The following is a 22,954-nucleotide window of genomic DNA, read 5'->3' on the forward strand; positions in this document are numbered from 1 at the left end:
TATACAAGATGAATTAAATTATTTTTTTTTGGCACTTTCGTTTTTCGCGATTATCTCGGAAACTATGAGATCCGATCAATTAGCCCCTCATGTATAGATATTCCAAATTTTTATTTTTTTCCTCATTGAAGTAGTTTTGAAAAAAATTGCGAGCTAATAAAAAACATTTACTAGTTGGGATTTTTTTTTAAATAAATTTTTGAAAAATCTCCCCTGAAAAAAAAGGCGTTATCCCCCCTACTTCATTATTTCCAAAAAATTTTATCACCAATCGGTAGCAAATTGTTTGAAGATTTTTGCGAGTTAAGAAAAAATCGTCAATGCACTCATATTATTGTGCAAATTAACAATTCCAATTTCAACTGAAAACCAGAGTTGATGACCAGAGTTTGTAGCAGAGATGTCAGACAAGATATGAATGTTTTTTTTGGCTTAAATGAAAGAGTGGGTCGAGAAATGACGTGCTAGAGCCTCTAAACATGACAAATGTCTCTAAAGATGAATTTTCGAAGAATCGAGCTTTGATCATTCTTCGCTCGAAAGTTCAGCTACTGCGGGTGTGAAGAATGGTAATTGCAGATTTCTAAATATTCAAATGTCATAACACATCCGGGAAACCGATACCAATTCATTACTATTTCATTGTCTTATCGTATTTTCCACCTTCTGCATGAATATATTATCGGGCTGTCAATGTTCAAGAATTAGTCCATGTATTAAATATTCAAGATTTCTGCAAAGTCGCCAGATAGCATCAATCAATCAAATGGTTTGAAATATCGCTGACTGAAAAAATATTTATTTTCTTCTTGCAACTCGGGCCAGAAATTTTTCTGCATTTCTAGGATTGTGAGGTATTCTTCACCTATCCTATTATTGACCTGTTACTGTTCAAGAATTATTCCATGTATTAAACATCCGACATTTCCGCAAAGTCCCCCAATAGCACCCATCAATCAAACGATTTGAAATAACTTGGACTGAAAAAAAAAATCTTTTTCTTTCATTCAATTGAGGTCAGTAATTTTTCTCAATGTCTGAGACTCGAAACTAGGAAACTAAATCATAATTATCGTTATATCGAGCAAAAACTAGATGGCATTACAAATCAAAGAGCAGTCATCCATGACGACAAGACAAAAAGTAAAAAAATGATGAAAATTTATTTGAAAATGACGACAAAATAATAACATAATAACGGATGGCCCCGAAAATTCACGTAGAAGGAAATCCAAAAGTCAAATCAAACCTCTGGAATTCCCAAAACAACAACACTCATTGAACCGCGAATCCCAGTGCCATCAGGGGTCATTCCCATATTTCCAGCATCGACCCACTGATGAAGCCAAACAATAACAAGAAGCATTCCATCGCCATCTCTCGAATACAAATGCACTCGATGAATAATTCAGTAGCAAAGTGGTAAAACATGTAACAAGTCAATCTTTCCCATCTCATCGGTGAGTGTTTCAGAGAAAAAAAAACTTGAGAAACATTTTTTGTCGTAAATTTCCTCAGCTAGCAAGAACAAGATTCTTGTCATTTTTTCTTAACATGAGGCATTTCCGGGTAAAGTAAATAACTTCATCGGAATCCTTTGGCTTCACGGACGTTTAGGATGTGACGATGTTACTTATGCATTGCCAATTAGGACGATATGATCGGTGTCTTGTTCCTCAGCACCACTGACGCAGTTCGGGCTTGCGATTATTGCTCTTCGGTATAGAAATTTGTTAAGATGATTTATTTACCCATAGGGGAGGATGGGGCAAAATGGCCCCCCTTCAATCGTCAATATTTTCCGATTCAATAATCCGATTGGGATGAGTTAGAGCTCGTTTTGAAGAATGAAAAATTATCTTCAAAATGAAGTCGAAACTGGGAATTTTCACAATGTCATTCACAAGTTATTGACAATTGAAGGGGGGCCGTTTTGCCTCACCCTCCCCTACTACGAGTTCCCTGGGTAGTTTTTACCTCATGTACCATGGGCGTGATTTCTTCCACACTTTTAAAAACTTTTGTTTGAATTTTCCGTACCAAATCCTGGAAATTTTTGTCGGGTTTAATTTTTCATTGAAATTTCAGAGAATATTGTCATTGAAAAATTAAATATTCCGTCATTTCCGGTTCAAATCATCTGATAATTAATAAAATACTTGATTTTTCAGTTAAATTATTCCGTGAAAATTGAGAATAATCAGGAAAATTCTGGAAAAATTGAAAATTTATGTCATTTTGTTCCTGAATATTCACACGGAGAGAAATATTCAATAAAAATTACGTATCTCTTCCGTAATTCCGGAGCGAAATGTGGTTGTAGGCAATTTTACGGAACTGTCACGGACTTTGTCCGGAGCGTTCCATAATTTTTATCTGAATCTTCCGTGAAAAATTACGGTACCGTCACTTAAATTTTCTGAGTCGATTCCGTAATCGGTGAGTGAATTGTGAGTTCCGTAATTTTTACTGAACATTTCTCTCCGTGCGTGTTTCATTGAAAATTCGAGAAAATTGGATTTTTCATGTTGCATAATCATTGATTTTCCAGTGAAATCTTGAATTTCCAACCTCATCGTGAAAATTGAACATCACATACAATTCAGTAGCGAAATGGTAAAACGGTTCAAATCAATTTTGACTATTGGCAAATTTTCAATGAATATCTCGGAATCTAAAGGAGACAGCAAATATTTGTTAGAAACTTTTTTGGAGAGCCAATTGAGAGCTACCAAAAATGTGATTACGAAAATTTCGCCATCTCCCTTAGATTCGGGAATATTCCTCAAAAACTCACCTGGGAGATGAGCCGACTCGAACCGTTTTGAGAATTCAGGAAAGTTGTTGCCTGAATTTTCAAAATTTTCCAGGTTTTTCCGTTGCGTGTGGACCTGAGAATCGAGAATTGCTTGAATATTCAAGAAATTAACTGATTTTCCAATAAAGAAATATCCAGAAATTTCATGGAACTTTGTCGTTGTTGAAAATTTCAAGCTTTTTCACTTGAAAATTCAGGTAAGTAATTTTCACGTGAGTAATTTTCAAACAGTGAATATTAACAAAAATAATACGTCTCGATTAAATCGTACGTCTCCATGAAATCGTAAAAAATCTAGAATCTTCTTTCTTTCTACATGAGCTTCCTCGGCATAATCTACGCCTTCTACCTCCCCCCCACCAGCGACGAAAACACCCGTAAGATTATTCCAGATCACCGCTATGGGAGATGAAAATATAATAAAAAACCGGAGAGACACGTGTACGTGTGAAGTAACAAGTGGGGAAAATATTGTGGTGTTGGTTACTCAGCGCACACGTGACGTTCACCAACGTCGATGTTACGATTGGTCCGAGTGGCTTGGATCGGACGTTTGGATCCATATAACCCGGCGCTGAGGCTTGTTAAACGCAGAGTTAACGTGCTTAACGAACGAGACAGTTCAGTGTGTGACCTTGATCGGTTCTCTGATTCGCGGTGGCGAGATAATACATTCGGAGTTTTGCGCATTTTATTTTTGCCAGTTGTTTTCTTGAGTTTCTGGTTTTGAGTGCATTTTTTTTTTGAAAATGAAGAGATCACTCAGCTTCATCGTCGTCGCTTCGCTGCTTGCGCTTGCGCATGGATTCCCTCGTGAGTATCTGTGCTTGTGATTTTTTTTGAGGGAAGGAGTTCTGGATTTTTCTAGAGCTTTTTTATGGAGTCGTCTGTAAATTTTTTTCGCGGTGAACGGTTTTTTCACTTTATTTGGGGAATATGCAGAGAGGGGAGACAGCTAGGGGGAAAAGTGAAAATACATTTTTTGTGGAGAATTTCAAGAGCTACAAAAAAGTTTATTTTACGTTTTTCAGTATTTTGAATAGTTTTGGAGATATTTGAGGAAGAGTCAGCCTATGAATTTTAGAACTGACTGATTGTTAGTTTGTTAATTATCTTGGTAACTATTGACTTTACAAGAAAAACTCATAAGACTTTTTTGTAGAGAATTTCACGGGCTATAAAAAGTGTCTCACGATAATTTTCAAAAACTCAATTAGTTTCGGAGATATTGACGGAATAAAGCGGATAATTTTATTACAAGCATTAATTTCTGCATGAATTTCTCCCATTTATTTTTCAATCAAAGCACCGACGGATCCAACATATCTCGCGTAGTTTTCCAATCCTTACATATTGAGAAATGATTTTTTATAATAACAAATGGAGGTGAAACCTGTGCCCCATTTTTTTCGTGAATGCATTCATCCATCGATTTTTATTCCCCCAACCCAAGTGAATAGATTTTTCTTTAATTCTGGTTCCCCGCATTGGTTTCGTATCCTATATATATACATTTGAAAAATATTTCAACAGCACCGGGGCGTCCGCCGGAAACAATTAAAACCGAATCCAATCGCGCGGTGCACCGATGACAATATATACGCTACACGTTTTTATGAAACAGTGAAAAAAAAAAGATATTTGGGGTGAAGGAAATGAGTGGAAGAGGATGGCAAATGCATGTACAAATATTGAGAATTCAATTATGCGGCTAACAAGCGACAGACTAATTGTTTTCCACTCCGCGTTTCGTATAAATTGCCCTCTCATCTGTCGTTTCGGCTTGTAAATCAGTTAATAACGAATTGAAATTTTTAATCATGTCCCGAGCACTTCACTATTTTTTTTTAGTCGGAGGGAAAAGATTATTTTTTAAAGAGGACGCGGATTTTTTTCTCATTTGTCCTCCATTTGTTATTCAATCTCTGAAGGTTAAGGTTTTGTCCGACACTCGAGACGCGCATAATTCATCGGGGAAAACCGGTTTGGTTTGACTTCCTCGTATTCCTGGATGTCCTCATTTTTCCGAGCAACTCATGTTCTTCATGATTACTAAATGCACTGCGACGTTTTATGATATTTTTTTTTCGGCGATCGCAAGAGGTGCAGAAGTGAAGGGAAAATATGAAATGGCGGCATGACGGAGTGGTTCGCCGTGGGTGTGAACTTGAGAGCAGCTGAACGTGGGAAGCCAGGTGACGGATCTTTGAAAGGTTCAGAATGATTTTTTAATGAAGCGGAATAAGGAGATCGAGAATTTAATCCGATTCGGTATGATTCCGGAAGGATAGTGAGGGGAAATGGAGCGAAGGAGATCGATGAAAATTATGGTATTGGGTGAGGAAGTCCTCGACGGAATTGACTATTGGACAGCTAGAAAAAAAATGAAATGACAGTGACATTGAATGCGATTTAGGGTAAAAAAATCACGAAATTTCAGGTTTCACGAAAAATCAGTGGAATTCCAGAATTTTAAGCGGCATAAAAATGAGAATTCACTAATTTATTTGAATTTCCAATCCAATGTGAATATTCAGTGCCAAATGACATTGGATTTCCCGGGAAATCTGGAATTTCATGATTTTTCCCCCCTAAACACAATTCGATTCGTACAATTTCAGTTCCGCCTCACACTTTTCATTTCCTTTTACTTCGCTCGCGAGTTACGTTTCAAAACGTAAATTTCCGTTTCTTTTCCGGTAATTTTCATTGAATTTTTGGTTCCACGTAGGAGCCCAAAAAATAGGAAGCTTAAATCCGAGCGATTACAAAGCTTCCACTCGAAACTAAAAAAAACCTTCCGTCCACCCCTTCCCTTCATCCCAAACGAATCCGCGATAAGTTAGACACAGCGGAAAACAGCAGCAGTAAGAATCGTCCGGAGGATATTCCCATCGAGTTGACGTTGCGCACGATTCGTCCCTCCACTCGGCCATAAACCTCGTGAAATTAAACGACTGTCTTCCTGTACAATATTTAAAAAGCAAACGGGAAAAAAGACAAGAACAAGCAAAGTAACATCTCTTCTTGAATAAGGAACCGAGGAGAAGCAGGAAACATTGTCGAGACAAAAATATTTTCCCTCGTCGTCGTCGAGTGAGTCTTGAAGGGGTTGGGGGAACGCAATTATGTCAAGATTCGCTGAAAAACCGGAAATAGAGTGCGCAAGGGGGAAGCCAGAGTGTACAGAGAAAAGTGTTACCTAGGTTTAGAGGTTTTGAGAGGGTGGAAAAGGCGGCGTGGGGTCGAAAGGGGATGGGAGTTGAATCGTGCTTTAAGAATTACGCTCGAAGCTCCTTGTCACCGTTGTGGGTGCAAGAATTATGCGGAAACGCTTGGTCGGCCGGAAGACAATTCAATTACCGTCGCTCGAGAAGCCATAAACCAACCCTTCTCATCGTCTCTCCGTCTCCTTCCCCCTGTCCCTCTCCCGCTCGCGCTCTCTCGCTCTCTCTCTCACTCTGTCCCATTCGGATTTCAGCAGTATCAAGACTATCACAAGCACGGACACCTCTCTCTACGTATTTAGATCGCAGAACAGTATCCGTATTAAAGCTTGAAAAAACTTGAAATCAATACGGTGTCGTTGAGTGGAAAAACTAGTAAGAGGATTAGAGACTAGATCGTCTCCGGCTACTGTTGGGTTAAATAAATATTTTATTCTGGAGGGGTTTGCGGAAGGGAAGCGAGGGAGATTGGAAAATGGATGGTGGGACAATATTTTTTTTTTAACTTGAGTAAAAAGTAGTTCAAGGACTTTGTGGCTTCGACAAATGGGAGGATCGTTTCCTAGGCGCATCAGGACTTTTTCAAGATTCTCGAAGATGATGCGTTTTGCCCCACTAGTTACCTCAGATAAACACAGGATTGTAAGATATCTTTCTTAAAAATGAAAAACGTTTTATCAAATATTTATGGATCTAGTCGAGAGAACGAGGTCTGTGACCTCTCGTTGTATTCGGAATTCGATTATCTACAGATGAGTAGGAAAATCACCTCTCTGTAGTCTAACTGTCCTCACACTGGCGGCAGAAACTTCGAACTTCCGTACGAAGACGTCACCCTTTCTCAAAAAGGGGGACGAATTTCTCGTTTCATTTAAGCATTTAATAATTAATCGGAACGATTTCATGTTTCATTTTGTTTATATAAGCGTGGTGATCATTTCCCGCGAAGATGGGAGCATCCCCGAGGAGATCCTCGCGGGCAAACGTAAAATCCCACCTCAAAAAAAAAAAACGTAAAATCTTCCTCAAAAATGGGCGAAAATTCCTTGATTAATCGTAATTTCTTTCTCTAAAAATAAAAAAAATCAACCTATCGCCATAACCGTAAAAATCCCCGAATTCCGCAAAAAATCAGTCCTCTCTATTTATAAAAAAAAATATGTCGACATCAGCCAGACCATTGTGGCCATAAGACACAGTATTAAACGTCTAATCCGGCTTAATTAAAATGCAACACGAATGACAGATGTCTCATCTACAAAATACGGCATTGCCGCCCCCTCTTTTTTCTTCATCACAAGCGTCACTCCCTGCCCAAGTCTTTTGTAAATCTAATTAGCGCTTCCTGCCAGGGAAGGAATGAAAATATTCACTCATTGAGATGAATAATTCACGCATGCCACTCGACGGCTGTCCATTGTCTTTAGTATGATAATAATGATTAATTATTTAATAGAATTTTCCCGTGGTTTTCCAACGTTATTCCGCGTCGTACGTGTGGCTCTCGTTGGATGGAAAAATCTCCCCAGCTATACATCAAGTGAAAATGATTGACTTCAATCAACGGGCCCCTGTCCTTTGTCCCTGTGCAAATCGACTCAGCGAAATTGGCTTCAATTGTTGTCTCGGTGTGTCCATCCAATGGATTAACTTCGCGATGTGCGTGATGCATTATAGGACAGAAAATATTTCCTCTGTGAAAAAATAGCGAAACATTATGCTAGACCCAGTAATATATCGAGTTCATGTTGGCTTGAAAATTTTTTTTCTCACAGTCTTTTTCCATTTCTAAAAAAATGTAATATTTTAATATTTACTGATATTACTATTCAATTATTTTAAGAAATGAAAAATATAATGAAGATTATAACTGCGTTACGTATTTTCTTAATATTAATTCGTTGAATACGAATATCAATCTAGATTAACGCAAATAAAAAATGAAATGAATAGTTGACAAATAGTTGACTGTTTCACGGAATTCAAGCGAACAAAATTTTTTTTCAACTTTTGTTTATCAATTTTTTTTTATTATTGGGAGTACTGATGAGAATAATAATTTGTCATTCAGTAGAATGGAAAATTATTGAGAAGTTTTGACGGGAGAAGATTTTGTCGAAGTATCTCTCTGAATAAGAAAAAATTTAATGAACAAAAGTTTATGAAAAAAAAATTTTTTGCTTGAATTGCATCAAACAGTCGTTTTTCGGCAGTTTCATTTTGCCTCACGCTCTCCTACGTAATTGTGATGACAAAAATAATATTCAACTAAATAAATGAGTGGAAAAGACACATCATGAAACGAATGAATGAACCACTGGCCAAAATAATGGGCACCTGAAGCGCACGTCCTCTCCTAGTATATGAAATTTCGGCTAATCACACTCATACAAAAAAAATGACAAAAGGGAAGTGGAAGTGGAATAATAATCCAGGAAGAATGTTTACCATCATTTTGAGGACGACATTCGAAACATTCGCGCGAACAATGAACAATAGAAAGTTACATTGAATTATCATCCTGGCAATCTTTATAGGTGCCTTTAGCATAATGAGTCATGGAATGACTCACTCTTCCTCTAATCAGTGACAACGGAGCTTCGTCTGTCGCATTGACACTCTAACGTTCAAAACAAATATGACACTTAGCACAAGTTAAAATAACTCGTATTCGCGAGGCCATTAAGCTATCTTTATAACTTCTTGTAATTCACCGTTTCACGACTTTTAACTTAAGGGCCATGTTTGAAAAACTTCGTCAAAACAACGTGATAACAAAAAAATGGGAACTTCAAAAAAATTCTAAAAAACTTCTAAAAACTCCAGGAAAATAATATTTTAAAAAAGTAGAGCATTACTAACACTTTAAGGACTATCCGCGAGCAAAAATTAGAAAACGAAAAAAAAACAATAAATGCAATAAATCATGAGTTTTTTAATTATCCCTTCTAAACAATTCTTCTAGACCACTTGGATTTTTTTTTGTTCCTCCATGACAGCTCCACCCAAGTGCGAAATTTCAGGAAAATGGGGACTTCTTTTCTATTTTTAATATTTTTTTCCGAACTTTCATAAGAGCTCGTACTAAAATACATTTTTAGAAAAATTCTTGTGTTTCACCCATTCTCCTAAGCTATTTGAGGTTTTGCATAGTGGTTTTAAAAAAACCAAGAAATGTATTAAAAAAATCATCAATTTCTTGGCTTTTTTTGCACCCCATAAATGCCTCAAGAATGAACATCACCAATCACGCATTCATCGAGTCGAATGATCCTTTTGATATTTAAAAAATCGTAAAACCGAGTTCGTAAAAAATGTTGCAACGCCGGAGCATTGTATAATATTAAAAATGAATTTCATTTTTTCCTCACGTTCTCATCTTCCACTCTACCTCCTCGGCATAATGTATTTATACGTGCATGTAACAGCGGGCTACCAGACGCAATAACTCGGTCTATGTGCGTCGTACCACACTAGCTTCAAGTACTTCCAAGTTATTACTGCTTTGACGTTGAATATATCCGTTATTCCGTTTTGCCTTAACGCCGTTGTATATGGCAAGTACGTAACTGTATATCTGGGTACAAAGTTTCATAATGCCATAGTGTCGACCCACAGACATCAACTGCCTCTTCTCCGGGTATAACGATCAGGTGTTTCGTGGACGTTTGACATTATCATTTTATGGGTTGGTGATTTATTATTGGATTGGAGCTTTATAACACCGGAGTAGACAAATTCCTTTGACGGAATTCGTCATGATTTATTAGGGGCTTCAAGGTTGCCGTGAATTATTTTGTCATGTTTATTGCATGCACTGTTAAAAATTTTCGTCTGAAATTTCCGCTACTTTTTGGAAATTTTTTCCAATTTTGTTATGAATCAATGAAGAACGCAACTAATTGCGCGTCGACTTGTAGCCTGCTGGAGACATGAATATCGTGAGAGCATGCAGCAGAATATACTTAGTCTCGCAGATATTAAATTCTCAAATACGAGAAATTCAATTCAATCATATGTTGAGATTGAATTTCCCATTAAACTCTGAAAATAGTATCCGCCATTAATCAGCTATGCTCGACATCTTAAAAGCGATCGCAAGGGATTTCCATTCTCAGAGATGACGATTCGATTCCAAATCCAGACAGATGTGAAAATGATCATAAAATGAATTTCCATTTTTAAAGATGAAGATTGGATTCCGAAACCAGAGAGAATATTCCATTATTTAAACTTCGACAATGTTGTATTGGTGTCATGAAGAGCCTTGAACGTCACCAAGGATTGACAATGACTTGTTGCCCCACATTCGAGACACATTTCGTTGCTAATTTCATCACCTACAAAACGGCCTTCGACGCTTTCACTTGAAGACGCCCTTTCAAGATGAATCCGTAATTAAGAAAAGCGTCGAATATGATCACTAACTCTATTACTATAATATGATTACCCTGAATGGTGGATCACTTGACTCGTGAATCGATGAAGGATGCAAATAATTGTGCGTCAGCTCGTGACCTGCAGGAGACATGAACATCATCAAAATATAATGCGGGATGTAGTAACTCCCGTAGCTATTCGATTTTCAAATGGAAGCAATTTAATTCAATCACATCTTGAGATTGAATTTTCCATTCAACTCCGAATACAGTATCCGCTATTAATCAGATATGCTCCACGTCTTAACCCTCCTGTAGTCGCACGTCTTCGCCGAAGGTCGTTGGTCGCGTGGTAAGCGCTGCGCCGTCCGTACATTCTCGAGCGCAGCGTTGCCAGGGCCATACGACACTGTAAACATATCACCGGCCAGCGACCCCCGACTCCCCACTCGCTGCTTGGGACTACCACGGGTCGGCAACACCGCTCGTCAAATTTCCACTACGAGAGTGGTCGCACGGTGAGCGCTGCGTTCATTCTCGCTAACCGCGATCGACAAAAAAATTAATTGAGAAAAAAATTGTCAGCGCTGAGCAACCCTACCGTGGTTAATCTCATCAGGACATATCATTTGAGGAACTCGCAAATAGGCAGAGCGTAATTCATCACACTTCTAGAGATATCATAAAAATAAAAACGGCAGCGTTGAGACCATCGCGCGACCACCGAAGGGTTAAAAGCGATCGCAAGAGATTTTCATTCTCAGAGGTGACGCATCATGCACCTAATTGCACGTTAGCTCGTGACCTGCAGGAGGCATGAACATCATCAAAATATATAACCGAATATACCCAGTTCCACGACTATTGGATTTTCACGTGAAAGCACTTCACTTACATTCATTATGAAATATACACTTTGTATCGTCCAAACGATCGTAAACCAAATTTCCGTTTTCAGCCGCGCCAAATTCGTTCCAAAACTAGACTCCTCATGGAAACTTCAATGTTATTGTTGTTTTGATTCGAGAGAAATGCATCTGACATTTGAAAATGGAAATAAAGGTGAGGGGAAACCGAGGAAAATGACTCGAATTTATAATGCACGATGCATGATGAGGCTGGCAGATTCTGGGTTTAGCACATTGCAGTCGCAAATATTCAGCCAACGTGGCACACTTCAGACACTGTCAGCGTGTGCATTTCCCAGTGTACTTGAGAAATTAATAATCCATAACATGTGTCTCGAGAATATGTACCAAATACGGTATATTTTGCTGCATTTCGCGAAATTAAAATTCATGATCCAAATAAAATCCAAAAATTCAACTGGGTTGTGACCCATTACGAGTCGACCCAATGTTGATGTACTAATACTTATCAATTTTTGAATAATCCTTGAAATAGAAAGTGTGATGAAATTTTAACTTCCCTACCCGAGGGGAGGGAGTTATTGTAATGACCCTGAAAATCGATTGCGGAAATTTCATTTCTCCACGTTTCATGACCCCTAGAAACTCTCCCGACACTTTTTAGAGACCGGTCGGCGTGTGTGTGTGTATGTGTGTGACCAAAATTTTGTGCTACGATTTCTCTCGAACAAACGATGCAATTCAATGTTTTTTGATAAAGTCATTCATCATTTAAAGAAATATATATTGAATGAAATTACAAAATGGATTTGACGAATGACAAAATCCTCCCATTAAATTCCATCCCTCTAATTTCAATCCCAACCGTCAATATTCCACTTGTTGATATACATCAAATTATAACATCCATGATTAACTGTCAGACTCATCGTCCTGGTGTATCAGTCCATGGATTTATACATATACCCCAAACATTAGGGAGGACAACTATATCAGGGGAGGGACGCGGAGGGGAGGATGGGGGAGGGTTCTGGTTTATGCACGTACAACTGCACCCGAGTGGAGACACCGATGCTCCGACCTAATTACACTAATTACCTTCACCGTCCACGGGGCTTCAACCGGCTAGTGAAACGGCTAGAAATGTTCACGCTCGAGCCACACGCCCATTCGCCAACCGCCAATCAGCGTGCACTATAATTAACAGCTGCACAATGCGTCCGGAAAAAAATTGTCTGCATATTTATTCGTAGGGGATGGTTTTTGCCTGGTATTACCTGCGTAATTCAACTTGCGGGAGATATTGTGTTTTTTTCGCACAGGGGTTTCTGGGATCAATTCATTTTTTTAATTTATGATTTTGGTTAATTTAGCGATTAATGAAAAAATGGGAGAAACGACCCCCTATCAACCCTGGGAGGGGAAAGGGGAGGCAAGGGGGGGGGCTCTCTCATTTTTATTGATTAATTCATCGATAGATTAACAAGTTGATTAATTGACTGAATTTTCATCAATTTAATGGAAATGGTTTTACAGAAAATGTCCAATAGAAATTATTTTATAGAAAAAATCGGTAGAATTTCATCTTTCTTTACAACTTTTTCCACTCCGAAATTTTTCTAGAAATTCCTCGACATGATTTTCACAATTTTCTTCACTAGATTTATCTTTTTTGTCATTAAAAAATCCGTTAAAAACGATGAATAAATTAATTTCAACTTTCTCTAAAAAATTCTCAACCTGAATTTTCAAAATAAAAAACATGAAGTATTCAGGAAGACCCAACGACTTAGCCCGTGATCCACCATCACCTCTCCACCCCTAATGATCATTTTCTGTTAGGCTGATCGTAGAAATTGTGCAAGGCTACGGGACAAATTGATTTCAATTGCCTTTCCTACGTGCCATGCACCAACGAGAATTGACGAGGAACCTGGCAAATTGGATAATAGCCAGGAACGCCAACGCTGAATCTCAGGGATCCGACCCTTGCAAACCCTCACCCCTCCCCTCTCAACCCCTTTCCCCACCCCCTCCCGCCCCGCTATTCGAGGCGGTCATTGGGTGCAGCATCTCCAGACGCTGAAAATTGAATTATGGGTGACATTCACACTGTTCACAATTTTTTCCTCCACTCTCTTTTGCTTGAAAAATTCCCTTCAAACCTTTTCTTCCACCCACACTTTTTCGAATGGCGGGAGAGGGCAAAGGGGGGGGGGCACTGGAAACTTTAGTTTCCCAAGATCGTGAATATTTTCCGAGGCACTTGAGAATTCTCGACGAGTCCCTCGAGACGACACGAAAGAGACTTTCCGTAGAATAGTGAGAGAGATGGAAGGGCGAGGGGGAGGAGGTAGGGGAGGGGGAGGGGTGGATGCTACTCCCACTGGTGCACGAAAAGAAAGGGACCAAAGATTAATAGATGAAAAAAAAAGACTGGAATTTTCTACTCGCCTGTCTGGCGAATAATTCCGGACGATATTTATCTCCTAATAGAGTTTTGGAAGTGCCCACTATGCTTTTTTTTTAAGCTAATTTTGGGATTATCTTGAGGGCGAATGGATATGCGAGGATTTTTGCCAGATTTTTTTCACGAGTACTGGCGTCGGGGAGATAGAGGAGTATTAGGCGAAGTGATTTTTTCGAGTTTCTGTATCTGCATTTTTCCGTCGCCAGGGGAGAGCTTCTCGTCTCCCGTATTTTTTGTAATTGAGGAGCGGAAATTTGTGATATTTAAAAAACTATTTCGAGAAATGGGTGGGGGATTTTTGAAAAATCGATTTTTCGATGAGAAAAAATTCGAATCTCTAATTTTTTCTCATTCTTCCCCAAATTTTCTGAGTCAACTGCAATCCCAGGGCGATAATAAAATTAATAAAATTCTTATAATAAAATTATTAGTGTCAAATAAATTTGCATTAAATCCGAAAAAAGAATGCATTGAATTCAAATGTAGAAATTTTCTCAATATAGTTAAAATCTTCATTTATTATGAATGAAAAATTTATTTGGATCAATTGAAGATTTATAAATAATGAAAAAAAAACATTTATGTAATATAAACAGACCCTGAAATGAAGAAAAATTTCATTCTGAACAGGAACTTAATTTCGTACAACTTAAATAAACTCATTTATTTGATATTTAAAAAACTATTTCGAGAAAAATGGGTGGGGGATTTTTGAAAAGTCGATTTTTCGATGAGAAAAAATTCGAATCTCTAATTTTTTCTCATTCTCCCCCAAATTTTCTGAGTCAACTGCAATCCCAGGGCGATAATAAAATTAATAAAATTCTTGTAATAAAATTATTAGTGTCAAATAAATTTGCATTAAATCCGAAAAAAGAATGCATTGAATTCAAATGTAGAAATTTTCTCAATATAATTAAAATCTTCATTTATTATGAATGAAAAATTTATTTGGATCAACTGAAGATTTATAAATAATGAAAAAAAACGTTTATGTAATATAAACAGACCCTCAAATGAAAAAAAAAATTATTCTGAACGGAAACTTAATTTCGTACAACTTAAATAAACTCATTTATTTAATTAAAATAATTTAATAATTGTTATTGAACTCGCAGGTGTACCACACGGCGATTCCGACTCATCGGAGTCTGCAATTCCGAATACGGACACCATCCTGGTGCTCCCAAACAACAGATTCCCGATGCGTCCGATCTTCACCGATCTTTCATTGCTGGACGACGACAACGCTGACGACAACGCTGATGAGTCCCTGGGATTCTTCGGTCGCAATCCATTCTCAGTTAATCCCTTCAAGGGCTTTCTGACCGGCATGCAAAGTAAGTAAAACACTTGCGTGAAGGCCCCGCGCACACACGCACATGTCTCCCCACGTGCACATAATCCCCGGCCTCTCCCAACCTTATGTACTCTTCATGGAGGCCCTCCACACGCATGTACGGCAATGTTTGCCCGTGGAATCGACTTGCATACATGACTGCTAATGCGCGGAAATGCTAACAGTGGGTTACACGACTCTTGGATAGCAATTATTGTGTAAATGTATTTATGAGTATTAATGCGAGACATGTGGTGGCTGTTGCTGGTGATATTGTGGATTAAAAAATGGTAAATTGGGGGGAATATTATTTTTATTCATCCTCATGTTTGCTGATCTATTCAGAACTCGTTTGAAATTACATTGAATTATTTTTCCTGAAAAAAATTTTCCGGCGCAATTTTTTACAATTGATATTCATTTTATTTATTTCATTTTTTGGTTATCGAAAAAATTAACAAATCTATTTTTGCAATTTATAATTCGCGCATTCATCAGTCAGGGTAAATTAAGTCATCCCCGCGGCGGTTATAATTATGATCCCTCGTAGAGGAATAATCATTCATTTTTGGGTTGAAAAAAATCTCACAGCCAATGGAAATGTCTGAATTTTATAAATTTAAAAAAATATTTTTCAGTCATTGAAAAGTCTGAATCAAAATTGTGGATTAAAAAATGCTCTTTTTTTCATCCTCATGTTTACTAATTTATTCAGAATTCTTTTGAAATTACTTTGAATTATTTTTCCTGAAAAAATTTTTCCGGTGCAATGTTTTTCCAATTGATATTCATTTTATTTATTTTAGTTTTTAATTATCGAAAAAATGATCAAATCTATTTTTACAATTTATAATTCGCGCATTCATCAGCCAAGATAAATTAATTAATATTCGCGGTGATAATAATTACGATAGAATCTGACTCTCCAACTGGAATGATCAATATGCAGATAGATTTGACGACAGGAATCCCCGGAAAACACCCCTCGCAACCGAGTAATTCCAATGACTGAAAATTTCGCTCATGCAATAATTAATAAACTCGATACAACTCAAAATTGCAGTTTTCATAATCGAGTTTCTGTGAGCACTGGCAGCGGATAATTGGCAGAATAAATTGGCGAACATATTTCATTAATTTATCTTTTCATTGATCATTAATAATAAGCCACTTGGGGTTGATCACCCCAATTCCATCTCCTTCTGTTCTAAATACTTTATGCAGCGATCTAACTATCGTGAGACCTGAGGCAATTGTTCAGTATGAAATAAAATAACTCATAGAGTTCATAGACAGTTGACTACTAATTTTCCGAGCGGTGACAAAACAAATTCTTAAATTTCAATTTTCACTGAAAATTCTGTAAAACTCAAAAATTTTAAGCAGCATGAAGACGAAAATTCCTCAATTTATTTAAATTTCCAATCTAATATGAATATTCAGTGCCAAATTACATTAAATGTTCAATGAAATCTGAAATTTCATGATTTTTGTGTCCTAAAAATTCAAGAATATATTTCCCGAAATTTCCTCGTTTTCTCCTCATTTTCAGCGAAAAATGGAACTGAAATTTCCAGTTCTCATTGATTTTTCCACGAAACACTGAATTCTCAATGACCAAATTCCTTGAAATTCCAGTGATAATCAAATCCGATAAAAATTTCCACAAAGTCCACCGGAAATTTCAGCCAAAGCCCCCGAAACTGGACAACTCTTCTACTCGATGTTCGAGTTCATTTCCGACAACCAAAAAAATTAGTCTCGTAATGTCTCGCGGCATCACCACACGGATTGTAGACTTGGTAGAATCAAGTTATTGACTAAAAATTACTTGTCTCAAGTAAATATGCTTCCGGCCTTGCCATTTTTTCCCAGTCTCTGTAATTGCAAAACCCCCAATTAAAGCTTCCCCTAACGAGTCAACTAACCCCCTCCTCCCACCGCAGCCCCTCATTACCGCCCGGCGGCATAAATACCCGGAAAACAAAAAAATATTGACGGCCACGCTTAAAAACCCGTCAAGTACCGGGTTATCCGTGTTTTGGCAGTGCTCCAATTTCAAGTATATCCGATACGCGTGTCGACTGAGCGGAGACCACCGGAAGTAGTTGTACCACACATACCACTCCACCACTGAGTACCTCGCAAAAGCCTGAGGTACATACAATTACACGCCAGATACATGTGCTTTTGTAAGTGAACGTCCTGCTCGTACCCTGGCATCGGCACGTGATGGGGCACCGCACACTGTTGGATTCCAGGTTTGAGTCCATCTCCCCAGCCAGCCACATATCCACATTTCAAAAGCCTATGTGTGGTCATGCGTTTTCACACGTTACCTATACCACATTATTAACTATGTACATGGACTGAATGCATGTGCACATGAGCCTGCTGGATCAACCCTGTGTGGGGCCTCAGCAGTCTGCCCGCATCATTCGTTCATCTCTACCTGGGTGAATATATCACTTGTGTTTGTACATAAAACATAACGCGCGCTGTGCATGGGCGATGCATGTTGGTTCGGCTGATCGATAACACTCTGTCTCGGTAATTGTACTCTTTTTTTTCGGCGGGACTGGGTTAATGCCTGATGCACTTTTAGTGTTCGCTTGGGCGGGGGTCCGAGAAATTGGGTGTTGGGGGTGAAAGGACAGGAGATCAAAGGATTGGGGGGATATTGCGGGAGGGGTCTGATGGAACCTCTTTCGAGTCATTTTTAGATCGAAATTAACGATTGTTGGGAGGGAGAGGGCGGGACGGTGGAAATGCANTTGTTGGGAGGGAGAGGGCGGGACGGCGGAAATGCACTGCACGGAGAGAAATATTCAATTAAAATTACGTATCTTTTCCGTTATTCCGGAGCGAAATGCGTTTGTAGGAAATTTTATGGAACTGTCGCGGAATTTTTTCAGAGCGTTCCGTAATTTTTAGCTGAATCTCCTGTGAAAAATTACGATACCGTCACTTGAATTTTCTGAGTCGATTCCATAATCGGTGAGCGAATTGAGAGCTCCGTAATTTTTATTGAACGGTTCTCTCCGTGTATTACACTGTTGGGAAAAAATGAAATTGCAGAGACAGTTGACTACTAATTTTCAGGATAGCGACACTGAGTGCGATTTGGGGGAAAAAAATCGTGAAATTTCAGGGGGCAGTGAAGATTCAGTACNGTGGGGCCTCAGCAGTCTGCCCGCATCATTCGTTCATCTCTACCTGGGTGAATATATCACTTGTGTTTGTACATAAAACATAACGCGCACTGTGCATGGGCGATGCATGTTGGTTCGGCTGATCGATAACACTCTGTCTCGGTAATTGTACTCTTTTTTTTCGGCGGGACTGGGTTAATGCCTGATGCACTTTTAGTGTTCGCTTGGGCGGGGGTCCGAGAAATTGGGTGTTGGGGGTGAAAGGACAGGAGATCAAAGGATTGGGGGGATATTGCGGGAGGGGTCTGATGGAACCTCTTTCGAGTCATTTTTAGATCGAAATTAACGATTGTTGGGAGGGAGAGGGCGGGACGGCGGAAATGCACTGCACGGAGAGAAATATTCAATAAAAATTACGTATCTTTTCCGTTATTCCGGAGCGAAATGCGTTTGTAGGAAATTTTATGGAACTGTCGCGGAATTTTTTCAGAGCGTTCCGTAATTTTTAGCTGAATCTCCTGTGAAAAATTACGATACCGTCACTTGAATTTTCTGAGTCGATTCCATAATCGGTGAGCGAATTGAGAGCTCCGTAATTTTTATTGAACGGTTCTCTCCGTGTATTACACTGTTGGGAAAAAATGAAATTGCAGAGACAGTTGACTACTAATTTTCAGGATAGCGACACTGAGTGCGATTTGGGGGAAAAAAATCGTGAAATTTCAGGGGGCAGTGAAGATTCAGTACAATTCCAGAATTTTAAGCAGCATAAAGACGAGAATTCCTTAATTTATTTGAACTTTTAGTGAAATCTGAAATTTCATCATTTTTTCCCCTAAACCGCAGTTCGTGTCACTGTCCGGAAAATTCCAGAATATATTTACCGGAATTTTCAGGGAAAAATTAAACTGAAATTTACAGTTCGACGACATTCTTTGAAATTTCAGTGGTAATTAAATTCGATAAAAATTTCCAAAAAGTGTACCGGAAAATTCAAACAAAAATGTTTAAGTGTAGAAATTTTTTGAAATTTTATGGCAAATCTAGTAGTAATGCTCATGGAAGTAGCATTGCATCCGATCTAGAGGGCAAATGGTTATAAAATTTCAAGTTTTACTTAGAATTCAAGGAAATTCATAAGTTTTCAGTGGAAGTTTTCAGAGAGACAGAAATCTCACAGCTTGATTGAATTTTCAATGGAATATGAATATTCAGGAACAAAATTGTGTGAATTTTCAAGTTTTCCCTGAATTTTCCTGATTTTTCCAAATTTTCAGGGAATAATGGAACTGAAAAATCAAGTATTCTGTTGATTTTCTGATAATTAAATCTGAAAATCAATGGAACATTTGATTTTCAATCACGAGATTTCCGGAAGTTTCGGTGTAAATTAAACATGATAAAAATTTCCAGGATTTGTTGCGCGTAAAACAGTCAATTGTCCTTTCCTCGTACCCAGTAAGGGTCAATTATTATTGTAACATTGACATTGCATGACATTTACGCCAAGATGACATTTTAGTCCAGACAATTCGTTAATGCTTTCACACACTGGCCATTGATTTATTGATGAATACCACTGTTCAAACAGCTATTTGTGGGGTAATGTGATACACAACTTTATACATCATGTGTTTATTCCAACATCGGGACAAAAGGTCACCAGAGATCACCGCTCGCGCAAATATCTTGGCTCGGGGGCACGGCCTTTCTGTTCCGTGATACAGCCAACAAACAACGTCAACTCGTCCGTATTACTTGAATTATATTCCTCGGTGGGATTGATTCCTCGGGATATTTAGGAGTTATCGGGTCATGTCGGTGGAAAATCTATTGCACCCCCCGCGGGTTCTTCCGGACAGTTTTTATGTCGCTCCGTAATTCAGATTAAATTGAGATCCAATTCCCGAGCGAAAATAATCGAGATCGTGCCACGGCGAATAATACAATTGATTGCGTAATTTATTTATTGCTATTTCGAGGAAAGAATTGCAGTCTTTACATGCAGTCGCGAATTTTTTAGGGCGCAGGCCACAGTGAATTATCATTTCCGAAATTCGTATAACGCGTCTCGAATATTTTCACAAAATTTCTGGACAATTCTCGAATTCTCTTCATGCTCCCGGCCAAAATAGTCAGTCCGATTTGAGTCTCGATTTCTTATTTCAATTACGAGTCTTTATTTCGCTATTCGACTTCACCGCCACATTTTTTTTCTTTCGTTTGATGATGGGGCGTGTTTTGAATTTCTGGTTGAAATAATGTGAAGCAAAAATTAATCGCTTATTTTTCTAACAAAAAAATTTTCTATTTAACGAAACGACAAACAATTTTTTATGTGATGTCTAATTATATCTTCGACAAAAATAATTCTAGAGTCACTCATGGGCCTAAGTTTATGCAAAAACCTGAAATGTTTAACATATAAGCTTTTTTACTACTGAAATTTCGAGGAATTCAGTCATTGAAAATTCAGAATTTCGTGGAAAAATGAAAGAGAACTGGCAATTTCAGCTCCATTTTCCCTGAAAATGAATAGAAAACCAGAAAATTCCGGTAAATATATTTGGAATTTTCAGGACAGTGACACTGAATGCGATTTAGGGGGAAAAATAATGAAATTTCAGATTTCACTGAAAATTCAATGTAATTTGGCCCTGAATATTCACATTAGATTGGAAATTCGAATAAATCGAGGAATTCTCTGTCCTGAAAATTAGTAATCAACTGTCCCTGAAATTTCATTTTTTTTCTAACACTGCAACTGAAATAATTTTCATAAATCCGCACCTTCAAAAAATGATTTTAACGCGAAAACAAAATGAGATCAAGGTCTTCATAAAATACCCGAACTTTCACTACCGCAAAGGCCACCGGCGATAATGTGCATGATCGTGTGAATAATTATCGTTCAACCGTCTAGCGAGAAAAATTAAAAAATAAAAAATAATAAAAAAATTCCCGAAGATAATAAGCGAGCGAAGGCAGTCATTCATTCGAGTTTCAGTCACTGTGTAATTTAAATCGCGTGCAGAAACTCGTGTATCAAATTTACAGGCACAACACCAATACTACAAAAATTTCTGTTGTATCGATTTTTTACTTTCTCTTTTTTTTCATGAAATAAAATACGTGGGCTTTGATATTTCGCTTTGATCGACATTTTTTTATCTTTTTTTTTCCGTTTGTGATTGATATGCGAAAAAAATGCTGACCCACGGGGCGGCGGAGGGAGGGAAAGCAGGAAGGAGTGACGATGGGTCGGAATGGGAACAATACGCTAATGTTTATTGTTCCGTATGTACCCTTTACCCGAATTTTATCGCTGCCATCTCGATTGTCGCCTCGTCAATTTTACAGCGCGTCAATAACACCGAGGGGGTGGTGTTGATTTTTATAACACTTGTTATTTTGTTTATAGATGAATAAACTCGTGTTATGCTTCATTTAATTGAATTTTTCGATTTTTTAATGCACTATTTTTAGAGATGAAACAGTCATTTACTAATTTTTCGACAAAAATAATTGAAATTAGTCTCGAGTTGGTGAAATGCCATTACTGCAGCTCAACTAATTAATTATTTTTCCATTTCTCCCAGTATAATTCGATAGACAATCAATTTCGTTTGGAAATAAATTGAGGGATCAAATATGTATGATAACAATTATCTATAGATGAACAAACTCATATTACACTTGATTTTTCCGAATTTTTCAATTTTTAATGCACAATTTTTCGAGATAAAATCGTAATTTACTGCTTTTCCCCCAAAAAATCACTAAAAATCACCTAACTCCTTATTTTTCCACCCGTCCCAACCAAATTCAATGGAAAATAAATTTAATTTCTAAATAAATTGAAAAATCGCCTTCCACCGAAGACCGAAAATTGAATTACCAACCATTTTCCATCTTTTCCGTAGAAAATGATATTTCAACAATTGGTGTTATATTCAGGCGTGAATATATATGATAATAATTTATGCCTGGACTAGGGATATAACAGTGTGAGAGAGCGTGGATGGCAAACGACCCGATAAATTTTGCATATTTTAGTGGCGTTCACAATGCGTCTCGCTACAGAGAGTGTACAGAATATTATATGCGGAGCCGATTCTCGTATAATACGCCATCCCATTCCACCCCCTCCCCCCTCCCCTACCCGCCCGTCCCCCGACCACCCATTTTTCCACCCCCTCAACACTAGCGATTATTATTACGACGGAAATCGCAGCAAGGATACAGCCTCACTCACGTTATATTATTCATTGGAATTATTCATGCGTTCCTCCGTAGAAAATCTTTTGTGCAGGACTTCCCGTCTAGATCCTCGAGGAGAAAAAAATTCCTATTTATGAGAATTTTCCACTTAAAAAATTCAAAAAAACAAAAAAAATCAGATAGATTGATTGATTAACCCATTAATCAAGCTCCAAACATCCCATCATCAATTCCAAAATCCCCGGAAACGGATGAAATTTCTCCAATTTCTATTGACCCGAATTTACCATCGATCCACCTCCATCAGCTCCCAGATACTATTGAAGTTCAATGAAAGACAATTAAAAATGTTAAGAGCTCTCTAAATTTTGCATGAGTCGAAATTGAGATTGAATCAAGCTGTGAATTCAATTATTCAAGACCTCAACAAAGTTGACGGCAACTTCTCTGCATATTTTACGCTGACATCTCCCACTAAC

The 22,954-nt window shown here is 38.0% G+C and overlaps 1 protein-coding gene across 1 annotated transcript in view; it reads left to right on the forward strand.

Annotated features, from left to right (window-relative positions):
• Nucleotides 1–3,387: 3,387 nt before the first annotated feature.
• LOC107048176 (icarapin-like) overlaps nt 3,388–22,954 on the forward strand; it is a 24,934-nt gene continuing 5,367 nt past the window's right edge. Inside the window, exons 1-2 of the mRNA XM_015271237.2 lie at nt 3,388–3,631; nt 14,882–15,103. Of these exons, the coding sequence (XP_015126723.1) occupies nt 3,568–3,631; nt 14,882–15,103 (286 nt within the window). The 5' untranslated portion in view covers nt 3,388–3,567. The remainder of the gene's footprint in view (nt 3,632–14,881; nt 15,104–22,954) is intronic.

The sequence above is a fragment of the Diachasma alloeum genome, unplaced genomic scaffold, assembly GCF_001412515.2.
Source record: "Diachasma alloeum isolate Michigan unplaced genomic scaffold, Dall2.0 Dall_scaffold_00185, whole genome shotgun sequence".
NCBI classification, from domain to species: domain Eukaryota; kingdom Metazoa; phylum Arthropoda; class Insecta; order Hymenoptera; family Braconidae; genus Diachasma; species Diachasma alloeum.